At 40.7% G+C, this 22,772-nt stretch overlaps 1 protein-coding gene across 4 annotated transcripts in view; it reads right to left on the bottom strand.

The window, feature by feature from the left end:
• ADGRB3 (adhesion G protein-coupled receptor B3) overlaps window positions 1-22,772 on the bottom strand; it is a 733,084-nt gene that overhangs the window by 418,607 nt on the left and 291,705 nt on the right. For all 4 annotated transcript variants that reach the window (XM_059730831.1, XM_059730825.1, XM_059730832.1 and 1 more), the window contains 2 exons: window positions 17,725-17,889; window positions 16,758-16,922 (listed from right to left, as the gene is read on the bottom strand). In XM_059730831.1, coding sequence (XP_059586814.1) covers window positions 16,758-16,922; window positions 17,725-17,889 — 330 coding nt within the window. The remainder of the gene's footprint in view (window positions 1-16,757; window positions 16,923-17,724; window positions 17,890-22,772) is intronic.

Genomic DNA, 22,772 nt, shown 5'->3' with positions numbered 1-22,772 from the left:
TACTGGACATTATACCAGTAAGTTATACCACTGTAGGCTTCTACACTCTGCCTGTTCTTTGTTACACTAGTGTAACAGTTGGTTACAATGGTGTAAAAGTGCTGTGAGTTTAAGCCCCTGAAGCCATTCCTCAATCATTAAAAGTAATAAGCACATCAATTTTGAAGATATCGAGGAAACAAAAGAATATGTTGCTTCTTTTGAAATGTGTTTCATTGTGACTTGGTTATTAACATGTGAGGTCAGTACTGTAAAATCGAGTGGCTATAAGCCAAAATGACCTTTTTACTGATTATCACAATGTTTTTTTAAGGAAAGGACGTTTTTCACATTCCCATGGTAACAGATTCAACGGGCATACATGGAAGCAGGAAAAGAAAGCTATATTTTTCTTGTTTCATGTTTGTTTTGTATATACTCAGGATTACTAAATTCTTTCTGTTGTTCACTACTTTTAGTGTAGTTTCCCAGCATGTTATTTTATTAAATGAAGCAGTAAACATCACAACAGATATCTCTGATAACTTGAGGTGATATGAAACATCAGCAGCTGAAATCTAAATCACTTAAACAGCTCCAAAAAACCCTGAGACTATTTTCCTTTCATTATTATTTGCATTACTATAGAAATTGGTGCTACATTGTTCTATACACCCTGAAGGTATACAAAATAAGAGGTAGTCTCTTCCTCAAAGCAGTTACATGACAAACCACAGGGTGAGCAAAAATAGGTATTATCACCATTTTACATACATGGATGAATATAAAAGGATTAAGTGGCTCATCTACAGTTACATAGGAACATCAGGATGAGGAGAGAATGAACTCAGACCTTCTAAATGCTGTTCCACTATTAAACCCATACAACTGTTCTTCCTTTCCCGTTACTTCTACTGACAAAGCAATGAAGTAGGTAATGAAACTGTGCAGACTTCTGCATCAAGTAGTCAACTCTGTAGTTGAAAAAGAGTTCCTTGCAGATGGCTCAGCAATACTAATATGAATCACAGTCCTTCAGAAAAATTGCTTGCTAAATTTGCTTCAGCATCATCATTCCTGAATTGTGAGTCAAAACAGCTGATGAAGCTAGAGAAGAAAGAATATCCTTAATGGCAAAACCCTAAGCAAGCAAGCTGTTTTACTTATGTAGAATGCTAATTTGCTTCAGATAAAGAAGTCTAAAAGTAAACACAAGTCCACTCTTTTAATGGGAAAGGCAAAGGATGCGTGATGACAAAACGGAGAGAATCTGGTGACATGAGCCAGTGCAATTACTGTCATACTAGGACCTTGTAAAAAATAATGTATTGGTCTGTGGGCTGTAAAGACTGACATAGCCTACTTGGGGGGATGACTCATAACTGAATGTCTTCTTCTCAGGGGGTCCTCCCTCAGCGATTGCTACATAATGTCTAATTTGACTTTGCATGACTGCCTAGTTCTGCCTTATCCCCCCACTCCATCTCCATTCATCACTCAAACAAAAAGCTTAGATGTAATTAGAGAGAACATTTGTTCTGCTGTTTTCAAGACCTTTTAATATAAAATATATATCATATAAACTATATAAAGTAATTTGTCTGTTATTTAAATAGGGTAAATTTGAGTTAGGTTTAAAACCATTTTCTTAACTCTTTTCAGGATAAAACTGAATGTTATGTTTTATTGAGAAGCAGCATGACAGGATAAAACAGTTTATATTTTGGATTATTTTTACTGGATGCACTACTGGCTATGGGCAAGTTTGACTATGGTGGGCTCATGCTTCAAGCAGTCTTTAGAAACATCTTGGGTGTTTATTGAGCGTGTCTGGCTCATGTACTTTGGTTAAACTGACAGCCTGATTTGGGGTCAGGAAGAAACTTTTCCTCCAGGCTAGATTACCTCCTTCTGTATGGCCCTCTTCCTAGGATCATCAGAGCATATTTGAATTTAGCTAGTTTCCTGATACTGTAGTGGGAAGGTATTGATGACGCCCTTCTCCCCCCTGCTCATTACCTTTGGCATGTGGTTTACTGTGCCTGTAATGTAAAAGATGGGTCAGAGTGGATAGTCCTGTGCATCTTTCAGACCAAAGGCTGCCCGGGAATGTAGATTAGACTCCATGGCCTGGAAGGTCGTTTCTAAAGCTATATTCTTATGATATTTCTATGCATAGAAAAACTGCCAGACTAAATTCTGGGTCCCCAGTGTTTTTGGATAATAGAGTTTTATGGAAAATCCCCAATCTGAGATTAAGGGATGTTTATTCTCCAAAAGTTAATTCTTTATAGAGGGTGGCTAATAGAAACTATTCTGCTTGGAACCAGAGACCTTGTGTGATGATGTCTAGGCTGCAGGTGGGTGTTTATGAATTTTGTGTTACTTTCCTGAAGGCTCCCCAGAGTAATGAGGTTGCAACGATGAGATGACAAAACTTGTGGAAAGATGGGAGTTCCGTTTGTGCACAGTATAAACCTGATATTTAAGCTTGCATTTAGAAGACCGAATAAACTACCAGTGAATCAAGTATGGCCCCAGTCCTTGCAGGTATGAAAAATTTAATTTGTACTCTCAGTGGAGATCTTCAAGAGTGGTTTGCATTTCTTTGGCAAGCCAAAGTCCTGTAGTCATGAAGGGAGGTGCATTATGATTGCCAATGCCATGAACTGAGAGGTGGTGTATCTATGGCTGCTTTCAGGGCCCTGCTAGCTACCAGCTGACCCTCTAAGGTCAGCAACACGGGATCTCCTTTCATTCCAAAGAAAGGGCACATTCCAGGCCTGCAATCCATTTGTATACTCCAAAACTGCAATATGCTAAGAGTACCTGGAAGTTCACAATCCTAAACTGCATATCTTTTGATTAATATAACCTTATCTCAAACTGGTTCAATTTCTTGACCTCCCTGTCCTTAAAATGTTTTGCTTTCTTGTTTACAGCTGACAGCATGAGTGAAGATGGCTGTAAATAAAGATATTTCATCCCTCCCTAGAGGGAACTTGGTAATAATTTTCAGCCTGCTTAGCTGACCAAGGATAAGATGCTGTCATTTGCCAAACTAGCTTTATGGAGTCCATAACCTTGTTAATCAGTGATATCATCAGCCAGCATAAAAACAAGAAATGCCATACTGGGCACATCTATACATGTGCTTTAATGAGCAGTAGACTATTTTACTGCACATTAAAGCTTTACATAAAAGCCATGACATTATGCTACTGTGCAGTAAAATAGTCTACTGCACATTAAGCATCACAAAAAAGCATGCAAATGCACTACTGTGCAATAGCACAGCCTAATGCGCATTAATTTAGTACCTCCAATTGGAAGTACTACATTTAATGCACATTAGAAAAGGAGCATTAATGAACATGTAGGCACACCCACAGGGTTAGATCAATGGCCCATCTAGACTATTATCCTATTTCTAACAGTGGCAGAGGTGGATGCTAGAAAGGGAGAACACTAAACCAGATACCTCTAGAGTGATCTATTCCCTTTTCAGTACTCTCTCTAGCATCCACCATTTATTGGGTTACAGATGTCAGAGAAAATATCTCCGACCATTTAGTTCAAGGATTGTTCCCCCTTTCAGACATGTCCTCTGATGAAATTTTACATGCCTGAAGAATTCATGTCATTAAGGCCTCCGTTAGCCTCAGGTATGCAGGAAAAGAACAGGAAGAAACATCAATGGTGCAGAAAGTTATGGAGAAAGTTCTCTCAGGGATAAGGTAGCAGTTAGCTCACAATGTTCCAGAGGATTTTAAGTGTCCTCCTAATAGATTAAAGCCAAATGAGTGTTGGGTGGATTAAAGTGAGGTCATCCTCTGAAAAATTACACTTCCAACTCAAAAAAAAAAAGAAAAAAAAAAGGACAATCAACCCTTTGAGACACTGAGGACAATTAGGACAAAGGAGTCTTGCCCAATATGATGGCACCTCATGATACAGCACAGTAAAGAGATGGGGGAAAGGCATGACAAAAAATGTGCCAAGGCACAGTCCAGTGGCTTATCTTGGCATCTTCTTCCCAGGCTTGCAAAGAGAGCTGGAAATAAGATAAAGGAATCATAAAAAAAATAAAACAGCATAAACAGGTAGTTAGTACAAAATTCCACAAGGAATAAAGTTTGGTACCAGTATAAAAATTAACGTGCTTCATCTCCAACCAGGCAGTTGGAAGGAATTGAGAAGCCCACAGTATGTACTGCCCTTTATTCTCTCTGTGTGGGCTACAAGACTAAGATCAAACCACAGGAGTATGAGGGATATCTACAATGAGACTATGTTGACAACTGACTCAAAAGAACACTATTTCTTTTCAACCTAAGACTGAGATTTGGGTACGTAATCCATCATCAGCACAGTATGGTGATAAGAAGAAATTTGGCAAACCTACTGTCTCACGCACTACATTCTTCACTTAAACTGACCAATTCAAGTCCAAATCCTGACTTCTGTGTATAACCTTCTTGGCAGTTCTTCACAGATGAAGAAATTAGGAAGGTAACTGCCCATGCCAGTAGCAGGCTCCCTGGTGACTGATTGCAGAGAGGCAAATCCTGCTGCAATGGTTACACGGGCATGGTGGACTGCTGCTAGATGAAGATGTATCTTTCCTCCTCCTCCTCCTCTATGGTGGCTCTGTACTGACATTCAAAGAGGGATGTTGCCTTTTTGATTTGGAGCTGCCAGGCATCACAATCTGCAGCCTGTTTCCCACAGTTTGAAAAGGACCTACAGGCAGAAAAGGACTTCTTCAGGGTGTTCTTAAAGCGCTTACTTGGGATCCCTCTGTCATGTTTCCCAGTCATCAGTTCCCCATACAGCACAGCCTTTGGTAGGTGGTTGTCATCCATCTGGGCCACATGGCCTGCCCACCGCAACTGAGTCTGGAGGAGAATCATTTCGATGCTGGTGGTATTGGCTCTCTGTAGCACCTCCATGTTGGTGACACAATTCTGCCAGCAGATCTTCAGAATGGTGTGGAGGCAGCCGTGATGGAAGTGCTCAAGGAGGTGTACATTGCAGGGATATAAAACCCATGACTCAGCACTATACAGTAGGGTGAAGATAAAAACATCTCTGTACACCTTAACTTTGGTCTATGCCTATAGGCTGTGACTGTTTCAGGCCCAAACGAAGAGTCTGCTGAAGGCACTACTGGCTTTTGAGAGTCTGTTGTCTACCTCCTTGTCAATTGTGGCATCATACAAGATGACACTCCCCAGGTGGGTGAGCTGCTTGACAACATTTATCTCAGTTCCTTTGATAGTCATCTTCGGTGGCATATAAGCTTAGTGTGGAGCTGGCAGATGAAGAACTTCAGTCTTCTTCAGGATGGTGGTGAGCCCAAAGTGTTGTGCTGCAGTAGCAAAGCTAGTCATGAGCTGCAGATTGTGTTGGGTGTGGGACACCAGGTCACAGTCATCTGCAAACAGAAGTCACGGATGAGCTGTTGCAAGGTCTTTGTGTAGGCCTGCAGCCATATGAGGTTGAAGAGGTTTCCATATGCCCAGAAGTGGGCATCCTCACCTTCCCCACGATTGTAGAATGCTTGTTGCAGCATCATGATGAAGAAAATGGCGAATAAGGTAGGGGTGAGTACACAGCTTTGCTTAACTCCACTGGAGATCAGGAACAGACCTGAGAGGCTGTTGTTGTACTTGACTTGTCCATGCTGACTCCATGGAGTTGTTTAAACATGGTGAGGAACATAGGTGGGCACCCAAGCTTCTTGAGAATCTTCCAGAGGCCATCTTGCCTTACCGCATCAAACGCCTTCGTGAGGTCAATGAAAGTGATGTACAGCCCCTTGTTCTGCTCCCAGCACTTTTCTTGTATTTGTCTGAGCACAAATACCATATCTACTGTGCCTCTGTTTGCTCTGAAGCCACATTCGATCTCTAGGAGGACTTCTTCTGCTATGGCAGGCACCAGCCTGTAGAGGAGGATTCTAGCTCAGATCTTCCCAGTGATGGACAGAAGGCTGATCCCTTGGTAGTTGGAACAGTTTGATATGTCACCTTTATTCTTATACAGGGTGATGATTACAGCATCATGCAGATCCTGTGGAATTTTCCCCTGGTCCCAGCAGGCTGTGAAGAGTTCATGGAGCTTGGAGCGTAGAGCAGTCCCACCATTTTTCAGGGCTTGAGCTGCTTAATTCAGTTGATGACAGACTCACGTACTGTGAGTTCAGTGCTAAAAAGAGTTTGAAAGTGCTCAGACCATTGGTCCAAGACAGAGTCTTCATCAATGTATAAAGTCCAACCATCAGAGCTCCTCAGTGTACTTTGGATCAGGAAGGTGGGGCCATAGGCAGATTTCAGTGCTTCGTAGAAGATTCTGGTGTCTCCATTGTTACCATACAGTTGCATTCTTTCTGCAAGATTAATCCACCATTTGTTTTGGATATCATGCAATTTCCAGTGATGGGTGTTACATGCCTGGAGGTAAGCCACCTCTCTCTCGGTTAGATCGCTGTGCTAGAAGGGCTTGATGACTAGTCCTCTCTTTTGTGAGCAGGGCTTGGATGTCTTTGTCATTTTCATCAAACCAGTCCCAGTTTCTCTTGATACTGAGCTCAACAGTCTCCTTGGTGGTCTCCAGGACTACTGACTTGATGTGTTTCCAGAGTCCATCAGGTGAGGTGTCTGCAGTATGGACTTGGCTTTCAAGCTTAGACTGAAGTATTTTTTGAATTTTTTGTTGGCAAGATTAGTTCTGTAGCTTGGAAAGATCATACTTCTTTGGTGGGTTGTCTCTGTGCTTAGGCTGAGGCTTGAAGTGGAAGGATCATAGTCACAGTATGGATGATCACTTATCAACAGTCAGTGTAGAGCTACAGAAGCTGGATATCTATAAGTCAGCAAAACTGGATGAACTCCATCTGAGAGTGCTGAACGAACTAGCCAAGGTCATTGCAGGAGTACTAGCAAACCTCTTTGAGAATTTATGACACTCAGGAGAGGTCCCAGAAGACTGGAAGAGGACCAGTGTTGTGCCCATCTTCAAGAAGGGGAGGAGAGAGGACCCAGGGAACTACATCCCGATCACCCTGACCTCAATCCCAGGAAAAACCCTTGAAACAATTCTCAAGAAGTCTACATGTGATAAACTATTAGAAAGCAAAATTCTGAATGACAGCCAGCACAGTTTTGTCATGGGTAGGTCATGTCTGACTGACTTCATCTGCTTTTATGACCAGGTTAACATCTTCATCAATGATCTGGATGTACGGGTGAAAATCACACTGGCAAAATTAACTGATGACACTAAGCTGTGGAGAAGTGCAGCCATGCCTCAGGGTAGGCTGATGATCCAAGTGGACCTAGACACATTAGTTAGATGGGCAGACCAGAACTAGATGCTGTTCAACACTAAGGAGTGTAAAGTGCTCCATCTGGGGAGGAAAAATCCACAACAAACTTACAGGCTCGGTAGTGCTACACTAGCTAGCACTGTGTCCTAAAGGTTCCTGGGTATCATAATTGACCATAGAATGAGTATGAGCCACCAGTGTGATGCTACAGTTAGCAGAGAAAACAATACACTGGCATGCATCAACTGATGCATCTCAAGCAAAACTAAGGAAGTTATTGTCCCGCTCTACTCAGCATTGGTGAGGCCGCAGATGGAGTACTGAGTGCAGTTCGGGGCACCCCATTTCAAGAAGGATGTGGAGAAGCTTGAGTGAGTCCAGAGAAGAGCCAGTTGTATGATCAGAGGCCTGAAGAGCAAGCTATACCACGAAAGGCTGACTAATAGGGGAGTGTTCAGCCTAGAAAAAAGAAGACTTCAGAGGGATTTGGTGGCAGCTTACAAATATATCAGGGGTGAGTAAGTGCTAGGCAAACAACTATTCACCAAAGCACCCCAGGAAAAAACCAGGAGCAATGGTCATAAAGTCCTAGAAGAAGGTTTCAGACTGGCTATAAGGAAAAACTTCCTCATGGTTCATGTGACCAGACTCTGGAATAGACTCCCAGTGGGGGTGGTGCAGGCACCTACCCTGGAGATCTTCAAAAGGAGACTGGATGCACACCTTGCTGAGGTTATCTGACCCCAGGAGTCTTTCCTGCCCAGAGCAGGGGGCTGGACCTGATGATCTCAAAAGGTCCCTTCCAGCCCTAAACTTCTGTGAATCAGTGACAACTCTGAGCAAATGAATTGGTGGTCGGTATGGCAGTCAGCACTAGGCATAACTCTGGTGTGAAGGATGTCCCCAAGATCACACTGATGCACAAAAATATCATCTATCAGGTGTCAATGTCTGGATTGGGGATGCATCCAAGTGGTTTTGTAGCTCTTTTTTCTGCTGAAAATGGGTGTTGGTTATTGTCATCTGCATTTCTGCACAGAGTTCCAGAAGCAAGTGTCCATTGCCATTACAATTTCCCAATCCACATCTTCCAAGCACGCCTTTCTATGCTAGATAGTCACCTCTTAAAACCGCCCATGATGATGATCCTATCTTTGGGTGGTGTTTTCTAGATGAGATCGTGGAGGTCAGTACAGAACTTAAGTTTGTCAGTTTGATGTTCGTCATGCAAAGAAAGGCATATGAACATGATGCGATCAGAAAGGCTTATTGGTAATCTTTGTAGCCTGGAAAGAATGGAGTTCTTTATCATGAAGCCAACACCTGAGAGGCACCATTCCACCTGCAGATTACCTGACCAGTAAAGGGTGTAACCAACACTGTGTTCTATTAGGCTGCCTTGTTCTGGGGGGTGCACCTCACTCAGGATTGCTATGTGGATGTGGGCAACTAAGGCTGAGTTTCACTTAGGGAAACTACAATCTTCAGAGTCCAGCATTGTATGGATATTTAAACATGCTAGGTGCGGAGGTTTTCTTTTTTTCCTGCCATTTGAGGTGGGGGTTGGGGATTTCGTTTCCCTTTTTGTTGTAATATGGCCACTTTGAGGATGCCTGCTGACCATGTGAGCCAGCTGAGTGGTAGGGAGATGAGTGTTTCTTTAGATCACCTTTTCTAGGCATTTTTCCTATTTAGAAGCAAGAAGTGCTATCCTTCAAAAAGGCTGCTCGGATGCTTAGGGTGCTGCTGGGTGACGACATCATCTCTGGGTCATCATCAGAATAACCCGTACTCCTGAGCTGCCTGCATGCAGGATTGGGACTGCAGCTTCCAGTGTCGTCTTACACCTGCCACTCTCACCCCACCCCTGGCGCTGTTGGACTTGGGGGACTTGTTTCCTTCCTGCCTGTATGTGGAGCTTTAAAGTGGAATACAGTTTGTGCTGACTGGCCCGACTCTTTAGGCCTGGAACTCATGAGTGGCCTAGCGAACTAGGACAGTGACAGAGACATCTCCAGGCTGTAGGTTTAGTTTTGGAGTATCCTTCTTCTAGGTGGATTGCTGAGCCAGGGCTAAAGAGTTCCGCCTACCCTAGTTATTTGGGTTGGATCACTATTTGTCTGGAACCTCACCTTTGACATTACCACCATGGAAACATTTCACCACCACCTTACCACAAAAAGTTTCCAGACAGTACTGCTCTCAGGATCACTGAGACAAGCAAGCCTCTCCACCACAACAAGGTTTTGATCCAGGGAGAGGTATATATAACCTCAGAAATGGAAATCTACAGAAATAGGAGCAAAACTCTACTTTCCTACTGGACACTGGGATTGACACTCCAGCTCATTTCCTAAAACTAGCCATGTTCAATTTCTGGATATACGTAACTAACCCTGACTTTGATACCTCTTTGCCCTTCTGCAAATTGTGTTGTATCAAGCACAACTCTGTGGCAAGAAAGCATGACTGATTTTTACATATGATCTCCCAAGATTTCATATTTCTGTAAAGCAATGCGGCCTCTTACTGGGCACTCATAAGGAGACAGGGCAGCATTTAACTTTACATGAATGTACCCAAAGCTAAAACTAATTGACTTATAGCAATATCTGATTACAAGAGGCAGACTTTCAGGCCTTTTTAAGAGGCAGACTTTTACTCCTCCATAGCTGTAACAAGGAATTCTTTTCCACTGAGACAGGCCCCCATATTATTTAACCCCATATTTTAACAAGTCTTTCATTATAAAGGGAACTGAAATAGCCAATGACCAGTATTCAGCTGCATGTAAACAGTGTCATGAATTACATTGTTAACACTGATCTGAAAGGCAGTGGATTAAAAATCTATGCCTGTTGTCACCCTGGGATAAGGGAAAGAAAAATGCATCTCTTGGACTGGCCAGACAGAAAAAAATGTAATTTGAAAAAAAATATTATAAACTGAAGCTACCAATAGAATATGCTCAAAAAATATAACTGGTATTCTTTCTGAACACAGATATTATCTAAAAATTCTCAGAACATATTACATATTTTCTTAATTTAAAAATATTGAACTCTTTCACATACTGACACAGCATTCAGAAGGACAACACGGTATCTGAAAAAGCCTGGTTAAAGCTCTCACTGTATATATTCTGTATAGTTGTGCATATTTGGAACCTCCTATACATTGGTACAAATGCCTTGGAATTCTTTTCCTTTATGCTACAAGAATGTTTGGCCTTTGCTACTCAAAGTGTTTTATGAAATTGGAGTTGGGGACATCAATGATAGGTAATGTGAGATGTAATTTACTTTTGTGCCTCTAAACGAAGTATTGCCATACCCCAAATTTCCATGCTGTACTATGGTAATGATAGGAAGTGAAATATGTGTGCCTGTCTCTGCTCAATGACCCAGTCCTGTGCCGTCTTTGCCTGGGCAACTGGTCTTGTTTCCCTAGGATGCTCGTGTAGACCCTGGAGGGCTCCTCGATAACCTTCTGGGTATCCTCCACACTTTCCTGCCATGACTTTGGATTGTTCTTCAGTGGAGGGGGTTCCCTTGGAGGATGCCTCCAGAGTTGTCACGTGTCTTGGTGGATGTCTACGGGGCTCCAACCTCCCCTACACCCCGGCTATACACTAACCTATGAGACGAGCCTCAGGATATTTTGCAACTAGCCCCTTTTGATGTCTTCCTCAGTTCCCACATGTCCTCCTTTGTGGATGGGCGCCTTGGGCTCTAGCCAGAGCCGGTGGGTCTGGTGATGCTCTGCCTTCAGGGCTGTCCCTCTCGATGCCCTGCGCATTCCACGATGGACACTGTTGGTAGTCGCTGTGTTCTCATGTGGTCTTCCATCTCCGAATGGGGTCTCTAATTCCCCGAGCCTGGTATGGTGTGCTAGGCTACCCTGCTCTAGGCAGGGAACAAAATAGATCTGACTAGAAAGAAAAACAGGAACAGAACACTCACCACCAGAAAAAACTCCATGCCATGAGAACACCCAATGTGAAAAGAAAAGGGGCAACGACAAGAAGTGCAAGAGGAAAGAGACTAAGAGGAGAAACAAAGAAAAGAGGGGCAACCGCGGGTAGAGTCCTGTGCTCCCTTTGCCCCTAATGCCCCTAGAGTAGCGTGTCCCTTGGGTTGGGACCCGTGCCTTCACCCCAGCTGGGGTTTCTCTTATCCCCTTTGGGATTTGCCTCTTCCCCAGGGTCATGGCACCCGCCACCTCCGGCCAGAACTCCCTCGCCGACTCTTCTTGTTGCCTCCGCTGGCCTCCCTGCCGGCTCCTCTGATCCCCGCCGGTCTCCCCGAGTGCGGGGATCTACCACAGCTCCTGCAGCCATTGCCGCTGCCGGCCTCTCTACTGGCCTCACTGACGGCCCTTTTGATCTCCGCCGGTCTTCTCTGCTGCGTAACTCTCTCGCAGCTCCCGCTGCCTGCTTTTACTGCTGGCCCGTTTGATCTCCGCCGGTCCTCCCCGGCACAGAGATCTCCCACAGCTCCTGCTGCCACCACCGCTGCTGGCTGTAGCGGCTGGACACGCTCCACTCAGCAGTCCCCCACCACTCCTTCAGCACTCGGCGTCCCCCTTTCCCACGCTCTCGGGGACAGTTTTTATCTTCGCTAGGTGATGTCTCTTTGTGACGTCACCTGGTTCCAGCTGGAGATAGGCACGGCTGATAAACGCTCAGGTGGTTTTCCCTAGTGCACCTCCTCACTTTTCTGGACCCCATGAGACATGTAGGTTTTTTTCTCCTTTTACAACTGGGATCTGCCTCTGGATGAGGCTTCCCCGTTGGTAGACATGTAATGACTATTTCATGAAAATGAAAAATGATGTATTTCATCAAAATGTATTTGATGGAAAGTTTTGAGGATTTAAAATTTGGTTTTAGTGCAGAAGGAAACCAAGATTTTCTAATTTTTATCACTCAGACAGAGAGATGGTTCCTACTCACTCCCAAAAACTTAAATTGTTAGAATACCCACATGTGAATGAGAAAATTCAAACTTCCTGCTTTCTGTGCCACTCTGAGATAGAGGAAAGACTAGAATCTAGGTCCTCTAGATGTCAGCTGAGTAGTCTAATTACCAGGCTAGCATCTCTCAGCTCTTAATGAGAAATTATATCTTAAGAAACCTTCCCAATGAAAGCCTAATCTAACCAATATCTTTCTGCAAAATGTCTCAGTTTCAAGGAATCATTTTCTGACAAAAAATGGAGGGGGGGGGTGGTTTGTGAAAAATTACCAACCAGCTCTAATAATTGCATTGGATTACCTAAATTCAGTTCACATAGAAATTATTTTTCAAAATTATATTGTAAACCCACAAACTGTTATTTATTCATTTCTTGGTATAGTGCAAGCCCCCGTACCTGAGTTTTTGAATTGGTTGTTACTTAATCTATTGTTTTAAGTGCTGTAGGTTCACATCACGTGTCAACATGAAAATCGCACTACTTGAAATTGCAATTGGAATTACATGCAGTGATTTCAGTAGGAGTGTAGGAGACTCAGTATGTTGTAGAATTTGCACTTCCAAATATTTCCTGGTTGAAAACCTTTTTTAAATCATTAAAAGTTAAACATAAGGTAGGAAAGGCAGTACCTTAGGCCGTTTGTATGCATGCTCCAGGAGTGGGGGAGTGGGCTTTAATTAGAGTGGCTCCAAAAGCTACTCTAATTAAAGCACCTGGAGCATTGCATGTATCAGTGAACCTGGACTTCAAAATGGCGGCGGAAGTGCTTTATCTAAAGCTCATTCGAGCTTTAGATAAAACACTTCCGCCACCATTTTGAAGTGTGAAGATGCTTGATACACAAGATGCCGGAGGCTGCTGGAGCATTGTAATTGTCACACTCCAGCAGACTTGATTAATCTTGGGGCCCTCATAGAGATTAACTGGCTCAGAGAGACATGAGATTTCATAGAAAACAAACTACTTCATAGGATGCTAGGAATGAACCCAAGTAATGGGAATATATGATGGTCTATTAAAAACTTTAGTCATTTTATCTTCCCAGTTGCACTGGTAGTGATAAAGATTGGTTAATCATTTGTTTATTATAGCTGTATTTTATTCTTTACCTAGTAGAGCATGCTATCTCTCAAGCAAAAAAAGTAATAATAGTTTTGTAAATCCTGTAAAACAGTGTTGTAGCTGGAGACAATTTCTTAGGCCTCTAAAAATACTTTGCATTTCGATAGAATTACTTATTTATTGATAATATTTTCAATCTTTATACCTATTCTCATATTCAACCCTGAAAGATTAATATCTCCACTGTAGAACCTTATCTTTGGTGGGAAATCATTAGTTATTCTTCAGAAGTACTTATAATGTCATCTTTAGGCTAATTAAGAAGATGATTTACCATCCCTTCCATTAATTAAGTCAAAGCAATTCCTATATTATGTTTTTTGCCATTGACAAGAAGTACATGTTGGAAATTTGATGCATTTGTTTTGAGTAAAAATTGAGTGAAGCATAAATACAAGGAAAAAAGAAAAAATTTTACAGAGACTTCTAGCCACTAAAATATTAACACTGAGCAAAAGATATTTTTGAAGTACAAGAAGAAAAGTACATTGCATTTTTTTAAATAAAATTTATGGAGGCTTTATTTATAAAGAACATTCAAAAATGGACTTCTTTAGTTTTTAAAAAAACATTGTTCTTAGATGAGAAAAATCTCTGTAATGGCTTTAAAAAATTGAAATTCTACTCACCTGCAATTAAAATGAAATGCCACTATATGTATAGGCATCAGTTGAACACAATAATGTATTGGTATATTTATAATTTTAAAACAATTTGATAGCCTACTAATGCCTCGATCATTATAATAAAATAAATTCTAAATACCTATATATTTTGGCGTTTGATTTTGTTTCTCTTATTATAAAAAAACAGCTCTCCCTGCCCCATTTGCTCACAAGGACCTGGGTCCAGCTACAGCTTTGCCCTCCATTGCTTTGCAGCACTGAGCAGCCCTAATATGCCGGTGCGCCCCTTCCACTGCCTCTTCAGTTTCATGAAAATATAGCCTAGTTTATTTATAGCAGCTGGAGATTGGCCCATTACATTTACAGAAAACTAATTTCATCAAGAAAAGAATCTGTGTCTGCCAGATGTATCACCTATCATAAAAAGAGAAATTAACTAATGACAATCCTTTTTTAGTGTTTTTTTTTTCTATACAAATTTGTTTTGGGCCATAAAAATATAAAAACATAAATTAGAAAAAGTGCTAAATTAGGATAATAATCCTTAGCGATTTCCATATTTCAAAACATTTGAAGGAAAAAGTGGAGACAACCCTTCTACCGTACTATTCAATGTTGTTTTGTTTTCATAAAATGCTGTTTTTACACACACACACACACACACACACACACACACACACACACACACACACACACACACACACACACACACTCTTAGTAGTAAATTACTATTCTTGCTTAGATCTGAGATGTACTTGGAAATGAGTATTAACTGAATCTGGAAGTAGTTAAATAAAATAAACAAATATCTGTAACTGCATGTATAATCTTCTGCATGATAATTACAGTGTTACAAGATTGGGTTTAGGTTATTGTTTCCGGTAGCAACCTGAGTCTGATATGAACTCAATGAAGTTGTAAGCAAATCTAGGGAATGGTACATAATGCTACACATGCATTTGACTTGTAAATACATTTGTAAAATATTTTATTAACAGCAGGTGGCAACCTTTGAAAATTGGATTGCAGCACTACAGTTTTACTTTTAAATTCAGAAATGCAAATAATTTAAGGACTTTTTTAGAGTTGGGACTCGTTTGGCTGAGTATCTGATTATCCAGATTTGTACTAATCCTATCCAAGTGTACTGTGCAACATCTGTACAGGAAAAATCATGTTTTCAGAGCAAATTATAATTTTTTTAGGATCTCAGTAGAAATAGATATTTTGAACTGCTTTAAAAGGATGTGCATTATATTAAAATAATACACCATTTTAATCATGTTTTATTTAATTACTTTAATGAAGTTTTATGTAATTACTTTAATGAGGTATTATTACAAATAATTACTCTTTGAACATAATTGTGATTCCCTGTTCTATCTCAGAGTCTTATTTTAACATTATTTTATTTTAATATGGTAATATTTTGAGTTCTGTTTTGGTATAGATGTCAGGAGATATGATTTTGCTGGGCTTGATAACATAGGATTCACATCCATTCCATTCCTCTATTCCTGATCTGAAGAATCCTTTCCATTAAAATCCTGTTTTCCTGAGCTTAGAATATTACCACTGACAGGTGAAGTGGAATTGTTCAGACTGTTGGATTTATTGAATCATTACTCCATTCAAAATTGAAAACACATGACTTCCAAGGACTACAACATAAAATCACTAGACCACCTCGAGACTATTTAATTATCAGTTTCTTTAATAATGCATTGTTCTACCTCAAAATAATGCCTCTATACAGAAAGGCAGAGTTGTATACATCTACTGTTTTTCTTAGTGTTTTAGGAGTGCTTCAACTTTGTTCTTACTCAGTTTAGGCAAATGTTTTAAATCACTAAAAAGGCCACATTAACAACTATTTATATATATATACACACACACATATATATAAAGGAAAAAAATATGCCCGTTTGACTTCAGCTTCCTTTTATAAAATGATGGTCACATACAGCATTCATTCATGCTGTACATTGCAGTACTGTTCTTTCTTTCCCCCTTATCTTCACTCTATTTGGCGTTTTCCCCAAATGTATTACATAGAGGTCTCTTGTAGGGAGAAAAAGGAGGAGACTGAATCCATGAATTACAAAAACAGGCCTTATATTTTCAGAACTTATGCATACAGGAATGATTTTCTAACACCTACCCCTATTGTCCCAATAGTGCAAAAATAAGCAGATGGACCTAGGTAATTTTTTGAGAGACAGTGACAGAGACAGACAGAGAGAACATTTTGGGTTTTGTTTGCTTGTTTGCTTTTTCCATTTAGATATTCCTTTTAAAATGGTTCATCTCTCATGCATATATTGTGCTAGGTGACGCCCAAGTCCATGAACACAAATCATACTGATGGAAGCAGAAGTTACTTGTCAGTATCTAAAGGCAAGACAGCGTGGTGTAACTAAGTGGGGGGTGGGGGACAATGGGAAGCAGTCTTGGGAACCCACCTAGGGAGGAGGCACAAAAATAGAAGCTCCATTGCTGTCACAAGCAGCTCCATTGCTGCCACATGCAGCTAATTCTGCATCATACATGCTGATGCTCCCCAGAGCACTGAGCTTCCCTGTTATATCTCTGTAAGATCGTATTTATGAACACAATTCATATGTGATCCTACCTCTTCTAAGTATGATAGCTTAAGGTCATCTGTGTCAGCTAGAAAACATACTTGATTGTATAAAATATTAATAATGATATTTGCTTCTCACCAGGACACCTCTGTTCACTGCATCTTCTAACCTCCTCACCAGTCCCTTCACATTGTTGTCCGGTCACAGCAGCACCTTGACAAATCCTCATTCGCCTTTCCCAGCCACCATCACATGATTTGGAACATCCACTCCAGTGTCCCCATTGGTTCCACTGACCATTAGCTGTTTGGAGGAATGCCATAGTTAGAATGGTGACATACTGTGCCCAACTAAGGATTTTCAGTATTTGTCTGCAAAATTTGGCCTAAGTGTATCTCAAGTAGTAAAAAAGAATCATCAAATACTTGTTCTCATACAAGCTGCTCCTATAAAGCCTGAACATAAATATTGTCACTTTTGTTTTTTTTCTTTCCAAAGGCACTTATTAAATGTCATTTTATAAGTATATATGCACTATAAAAATATATTAAAAATCCTAAATCAAAAAATCCTATTTAGAGGCTTGATTATATATTCTCTATCAATTAAAAGGCTTGAAGGCCTACAAGTAAGCATAAGAATAATTTATTTAAAAAATCATTTCTTTCGTGTATAATTTCTTGTAGATTCTTGAGATCCATTGTTCCATTTCTAGCTCTCAAACTTTTATTCTAAGATTTATAGTTTTAAAATAAATGTTTATACTGTAATGCTAAATTCAGGAATGCCAACCTTTTGGTACAGAGTCTTTATTTGTGTACACAGTCTTTATTTGTACATAGTCTTTATTTGGTACACAGTCTTTATTTGTGCAAATAGTCCTATTGTCTTCAACAGCTATCTTCTACAAACTCCTATGCTGCAGCTGGATTGCTGCAGAAGGACCTCTGGGCCCATATGCATAGTGACTAGGCTGTGTAAAACTCAATATAGGCTCACTGGCTAAGGCCAGAATAGGTCCCAAGATGTCTTTTTAACAAGAAATGAATGTTACACTACCTGGAATTTTTCTCTGGATCATCTCCTACTAGGGGATCCTACTTACCAGTACATTCTGGGTTATGGCACTCCCTGCTTTCAGCCCAGGGGCCTCTGCATTCAGAACCCCCATGAGCAGCTGCTGTACATTGTCGACTTCTCTGCTGAGTGCCATTGGAGCACGTCACTGAACACTGACTCCATGAACTCCATTCCTGCCACTGACCATCAACTATCACAGCAAACATAAAACAACAAAAAAACCAAAATTACCATAGTGTCTATATACTGCCAGTATACTTCATTGTATATTAACTTATGTCATCTCCCCTTGAAAACTAAGATAGAACCTGCAGCAAAAATGTTAAATATCATGCAATAATGGCTTATATGTCACTGTTCCCTTTTTGTTTAGAGGCCTTTACTGCACTGTTGATAATTATAAAACTTCACATGAGCAAATACAGAAATTGAGAAGTATGCCCTATTCAGCACCGGTAAGGCCTCAGTCAGAGTACTGTGTCCAATTTTAGGTACTGCACTTCAGAAGATGGGAAAAATTAGAAGGAGTTCAGCAGAGAGCAACAAGAAGGATTAAAGGTATAAGAAACAGGGTTTCAGAGAAAATGTAGGAAGAACCGGAATTATTTGGTCTGGAAAAGAGAAGATGGGATTTGATAACAGTCTTCAAATAACTGAAGATAGTTATAGAAAAAATGGTAACAGGCTATTTTTTTGGCTAAAGGGACAGGACAAGAAATAATAAATTGCAATAAGGGAGACTTAAGTTGAATATTGGGAAGAACTTTCTATAACGGTGGTTAAATACTTCAATAGACTGCCTAGAGAGGCTGTAGAATCTCTATCCTTGGACGTTTTTGAAAGAAGGTTAAAAAAAGCACGTGGCTGGAACTGTTTAAATAAGAACGATTCTGCCCTGAATAGGGGGTTGGACTAAAAAACCTCCTGAGGTGCCTCTCAGCCCATTTTTCTATGATTCTATGAAATCACTTTAATGTCTGATATCTTTTTTCCTCCAAAAATAAATGAGACCTCCCCCTCCCTCCCTCCCTTACAATTTATCCTAGTATCACAAAGAATACATTTTATTTCTGTTAACTACCAGTCAGGATATTTGACAAGACTTTCTGCTCCTTTCTGTTATGAATTCCTTGGCCATATTTCTGTGTAGAATAGAGCTCAGGTTCTGTAACATATAAGCCCTGATCCTATTGTCAAATGCATGCAGATGATCCTTGGCATGAATAGGCCTATTTCAGAGAAGCTTAGGAATGGTCATACTATGCCAGACAGAAGGTTCTTTCAGGATGGGCACAAGTAAGAAATGATCAGTAAGGGATGATTCAAATGATGCTGAAGAACCTTGCAGAAGGTAGACATGGAACAATTACCCTACCCTATTAGGTTTCATGCTGATCTTTAAGACTTAGGGACTGGGTTATTCCATGAGGAACAAGGTTTCATATCTCTTTCCAAATTGTTCTTATAATAAATTATAATTCTCGAGATAATTGGTATCCATATAAATATCCAGTGTATTTTTTAATCCTGTGATGTTTCTGGGTCAATGACTTCTTGTGGCAGTAAGTTCCACAGTTTGAATAACATATTGTGTAAACAATATTTTCTTTCATTACTTTAGAATTTTACACCTTTGCATTCCATTAAATGTCCCTTTGTTCTTGTGTTATGAGACAGGGAGAACAGGAATTCCTGATCTATTCTTTACAATTTATAATACATTTCTGTGTACCTTTCAAGGTAAACAATTTCAGTCATTTTAATCTCTCTCTATGAAAGATTTTTCCATGCCCTTGGTCAATCCTGTCATTGCTTTGTTAACCCTGGACTCAGAGAGACATTTTCTACTAAGAGAGTTGCTGCTGTCCCAGGAGAAACCATGAATGTACAGATATTCAGGCTTTTTCTCCCAGAGTAAAAATGGCTACTACAAGAGAAAAATAACCTGGGAAAAACTAAGGTTAAATCACTCCCAGGAGAGTTTCTCCTGGGAGAATGAATGTCTGCATGTGCTGTGGCTTCTCTGAGAATACTCCCCCTTCATAATACTCTCACAGTGTGCTCCAGGGAAATACAGGCTGACCATGGACAGTCTTTGAAGCCAATCAGGACTGCCTTATGCACTGCTGTCACCAGGCAGACTAAGGGAACCTTGACAGCATGCTGAGATGTGAACACCCCCCGCCTCCTGCCCTTCCCCCAGCTGTCATCACTGCAAGCTCTCCACTCTTCAGGACCTCAGCATTCAAATGTCTTTAAATGCAGCTGTGGATAAGTTTCTATACCAGTAGAACAAACCTGGGAGAATTCTTTCAGATGGGCATCAGAGGGACACCAGCCAGCCACTCTGACTTGGTGCAGAGTCACTTGGATGGACTGGATGTGTTTAAGTCAGCAGGCTTGGATGAGCTGCATCTGAGGGTGCTGAAGGAATGTCATAGCAGAACCACTGACACAGTTGTCATGGTGCTTGGGTCAGGTCCCAGAGGACTGAAAAAGGGCCAATGGGGTAACAAGGAACAATGGTCACAAACTGACAGAGAGCAGACTTAGGCTGGGCATCAGGAAGAACTTCTTCACACTAAGGGTGGCCAGAATTTGTAATAGGTTTCCAAGGGAGGTGGTGCTCTCCTCTACCTTGGGGGTCTTTAAGGGAAGGCTGGATGGGCATCTGGCTGGGGTCATCTGACCCCAGAACTCTTTCCTGTCCAGGATAGGGGGTCGGACTCGATGATCTGTTGAGGTCCCTTCTGGCCCTAGCATCTATGAATCCATGAATCTGAATGTGTGTACATTCCACAATATCCATTTCATAACATCCATTTGAGATGGAACACAAAACATGGGGCTGGACCTATCCCTCCAGGGATTTCAAATCCAGCCCCCCGCCCCACCCTCTCCCCCATTTTTATAGGCAGTTGTATCATACAGTCTTGTTCATGAATTTATCAAGCACCATTTTAAAACTATTTAAATGGGACCAGCAGTGCTGCACACAACATTCTAAATGAAACTGCAGATTTACTTTGTATAAACATTTTTCTGAGTATGGGTTGCATTAGTTTGAATGCCAGTTTGCTGCAGGAAAGAGCTTGTCAATTACACCAGATATCTTAAAAATATATATCCTTCAAAATCTCATATTAGTAAATATATATAGAAAAATACCAGGAGGAGATATTTATAAAGCAGGTAAGTCTTCTAAAATGCATTCATTTGTTTTGAAAAATTCTGCCATTATAGTTACAATAATTCTTTTTGTGCATAAAATTACCCAGTATGAATTTATAAATTCAGCTGCTAATAGCTTGGTATTTACTTATTTTCATTCTTTAAAAATCTGATCTTACAAATATATTTGCAATTAAAAAACAAACAAACAAGCAAAGTGATAGAAAAATCAATAATTTGACCAGATGACTCTTGACCTCAGGATTCTGTATTTCTGTTTGAGACAGAAAAATTCTGGAACTAAAAGAGCTCTTAGGAGGCTTCTCTTTCCTCTCTGCATTTTAGGACTTTATGGTATCAATAGTTATAGATGAAACAGAATTCTTAACTTAGTGATTTAACTTTTAACAAATTTGTTAAAAAAGTTGTGTGTCTGCAACATCTCAGTGAAACATCCAAGATGAAATATTAATCAGTAAGTCATTTTACAAGGACATCTGAGACACCACAGTTTTCCTTGGTACTTTACATTTAAAATAAATGAAATATTTCAGAGATCAATGAGTTGCAGTTAGTGATGAGTCACAGGGGTTTTTTTTAAAGCATTATTTTAAGTGTTCTTTTTAATGCAAGGGTTATGCATCACTTCTATATGTAGAAGACCACTTCAGGCCATGGAGCATAGTATATTGATTACCTGTTCAACAGAAAACTGAAGTCTCTTCAGGCATGGAAACAGGCTTTGTTCATTTATCATGAAACTTTATGCAAAGAAGAAAATATTATGGAAACTATATTTCAATTCTTGCTTTTGCTTCCCCCCAGTTTTACCCAGTATTTTGGACTGTTGTGGAGGGTAGGGTGAGTCAAACAGTCATTGTGAATTGAAGGTTTAGGAATCAACTCTGCCCCTTTAAAAATCAATGGTAGTTGAAATAGTACCAGGCAAGTCAGACGACCACTTTATCCAACAGTCTTATCTTATAGTCCTTTTGAAATGATGAATTTCATTATTTCTCTTTAGTTGCTCATGCAATGCCCTCACTTGCCCTTATTAACCTAAGGCAAACAAACAGTCATTAATATTCCATATCTGATATACTGAAGGGAACCAGACACGAACATCTCCACTGTAGAACATAGGGCTGGACTTGTAATTTAGTATTAAAATACTGTTCAAGCATATTATGGTTGCTGCTGAGCTTACAGAATCATAGGACAGGAGAGCTAGATGGCACTTCAGGTGGTCATCCGTTCCAACCCCGTGCTCCAGGCAGGATCAGTATTCTCTCCTGAGTCATGTTTTCTAGACTTCTAATATTTATTTATTTTTGCTTTCCAGTGAATTTTCTATTTTGTCCACATTTTTCTTGAAGTGAGTGCCTTAAATTGGACAGAGTAATCCAGGAAAGACATCAGAAATGTTAAACAGAGTGAAAGGGTCACTTTAATTGTCTTGCAAGTGATGCTTCTATTAATAGCTTGGAGAAGCTTGAGAGAGTCCAGAGAAGAGCCACACGCATGATCAGAGGTCAGGGAAGCAGACCCTACGATGACAGGCTGAGAGCCCTGGGGCTCTTTAGCCTGGAAAAGCGCAGGCTCAGGGGTGATCTGATGGCCACCTATAAGTTTATCAGGGGTGACCACCAGTATCTGGGGGAACGTTTGTTCACCAGAGCGACCCAAGGGATGACGACTAGGTCGAATGGTCATAAACTACTACAAGACCTTTTCAGGCTGGACATAAGGAAGAATTTCTTTACTGTCCGAGCCCCCAAGGTCTGGAACAGCCTGCCACCGGAGGTGGTTCAAGCGCCTACATTGAACACCTTCAAGAGCAAACTGGATGCTTATCTTGCTGAGATCCTATGACCCCAGCTGACTTCCTGCCCTTTGGGCAGG

The sequence above is a fragment of the Alligator mississippiensis genome, chromosome 1, assembly GCF_030867095.1.
Source record: "Alligator mississippiensis isolate rAllMis1 chromosome 1, rAllMis1, whole genome shotgun sequence".
Lineage (NCBI taxonomy): Eukaryota > Metazoa > Chordata > Crocodylia > Alligatoridae > Alligator > Alligator mississippiensis.
The sequence above is the reverse complement of the archived record's forward strand: the minus strand, read 5'-3'. Positions and strand labels throughout refer to the sequence as shown.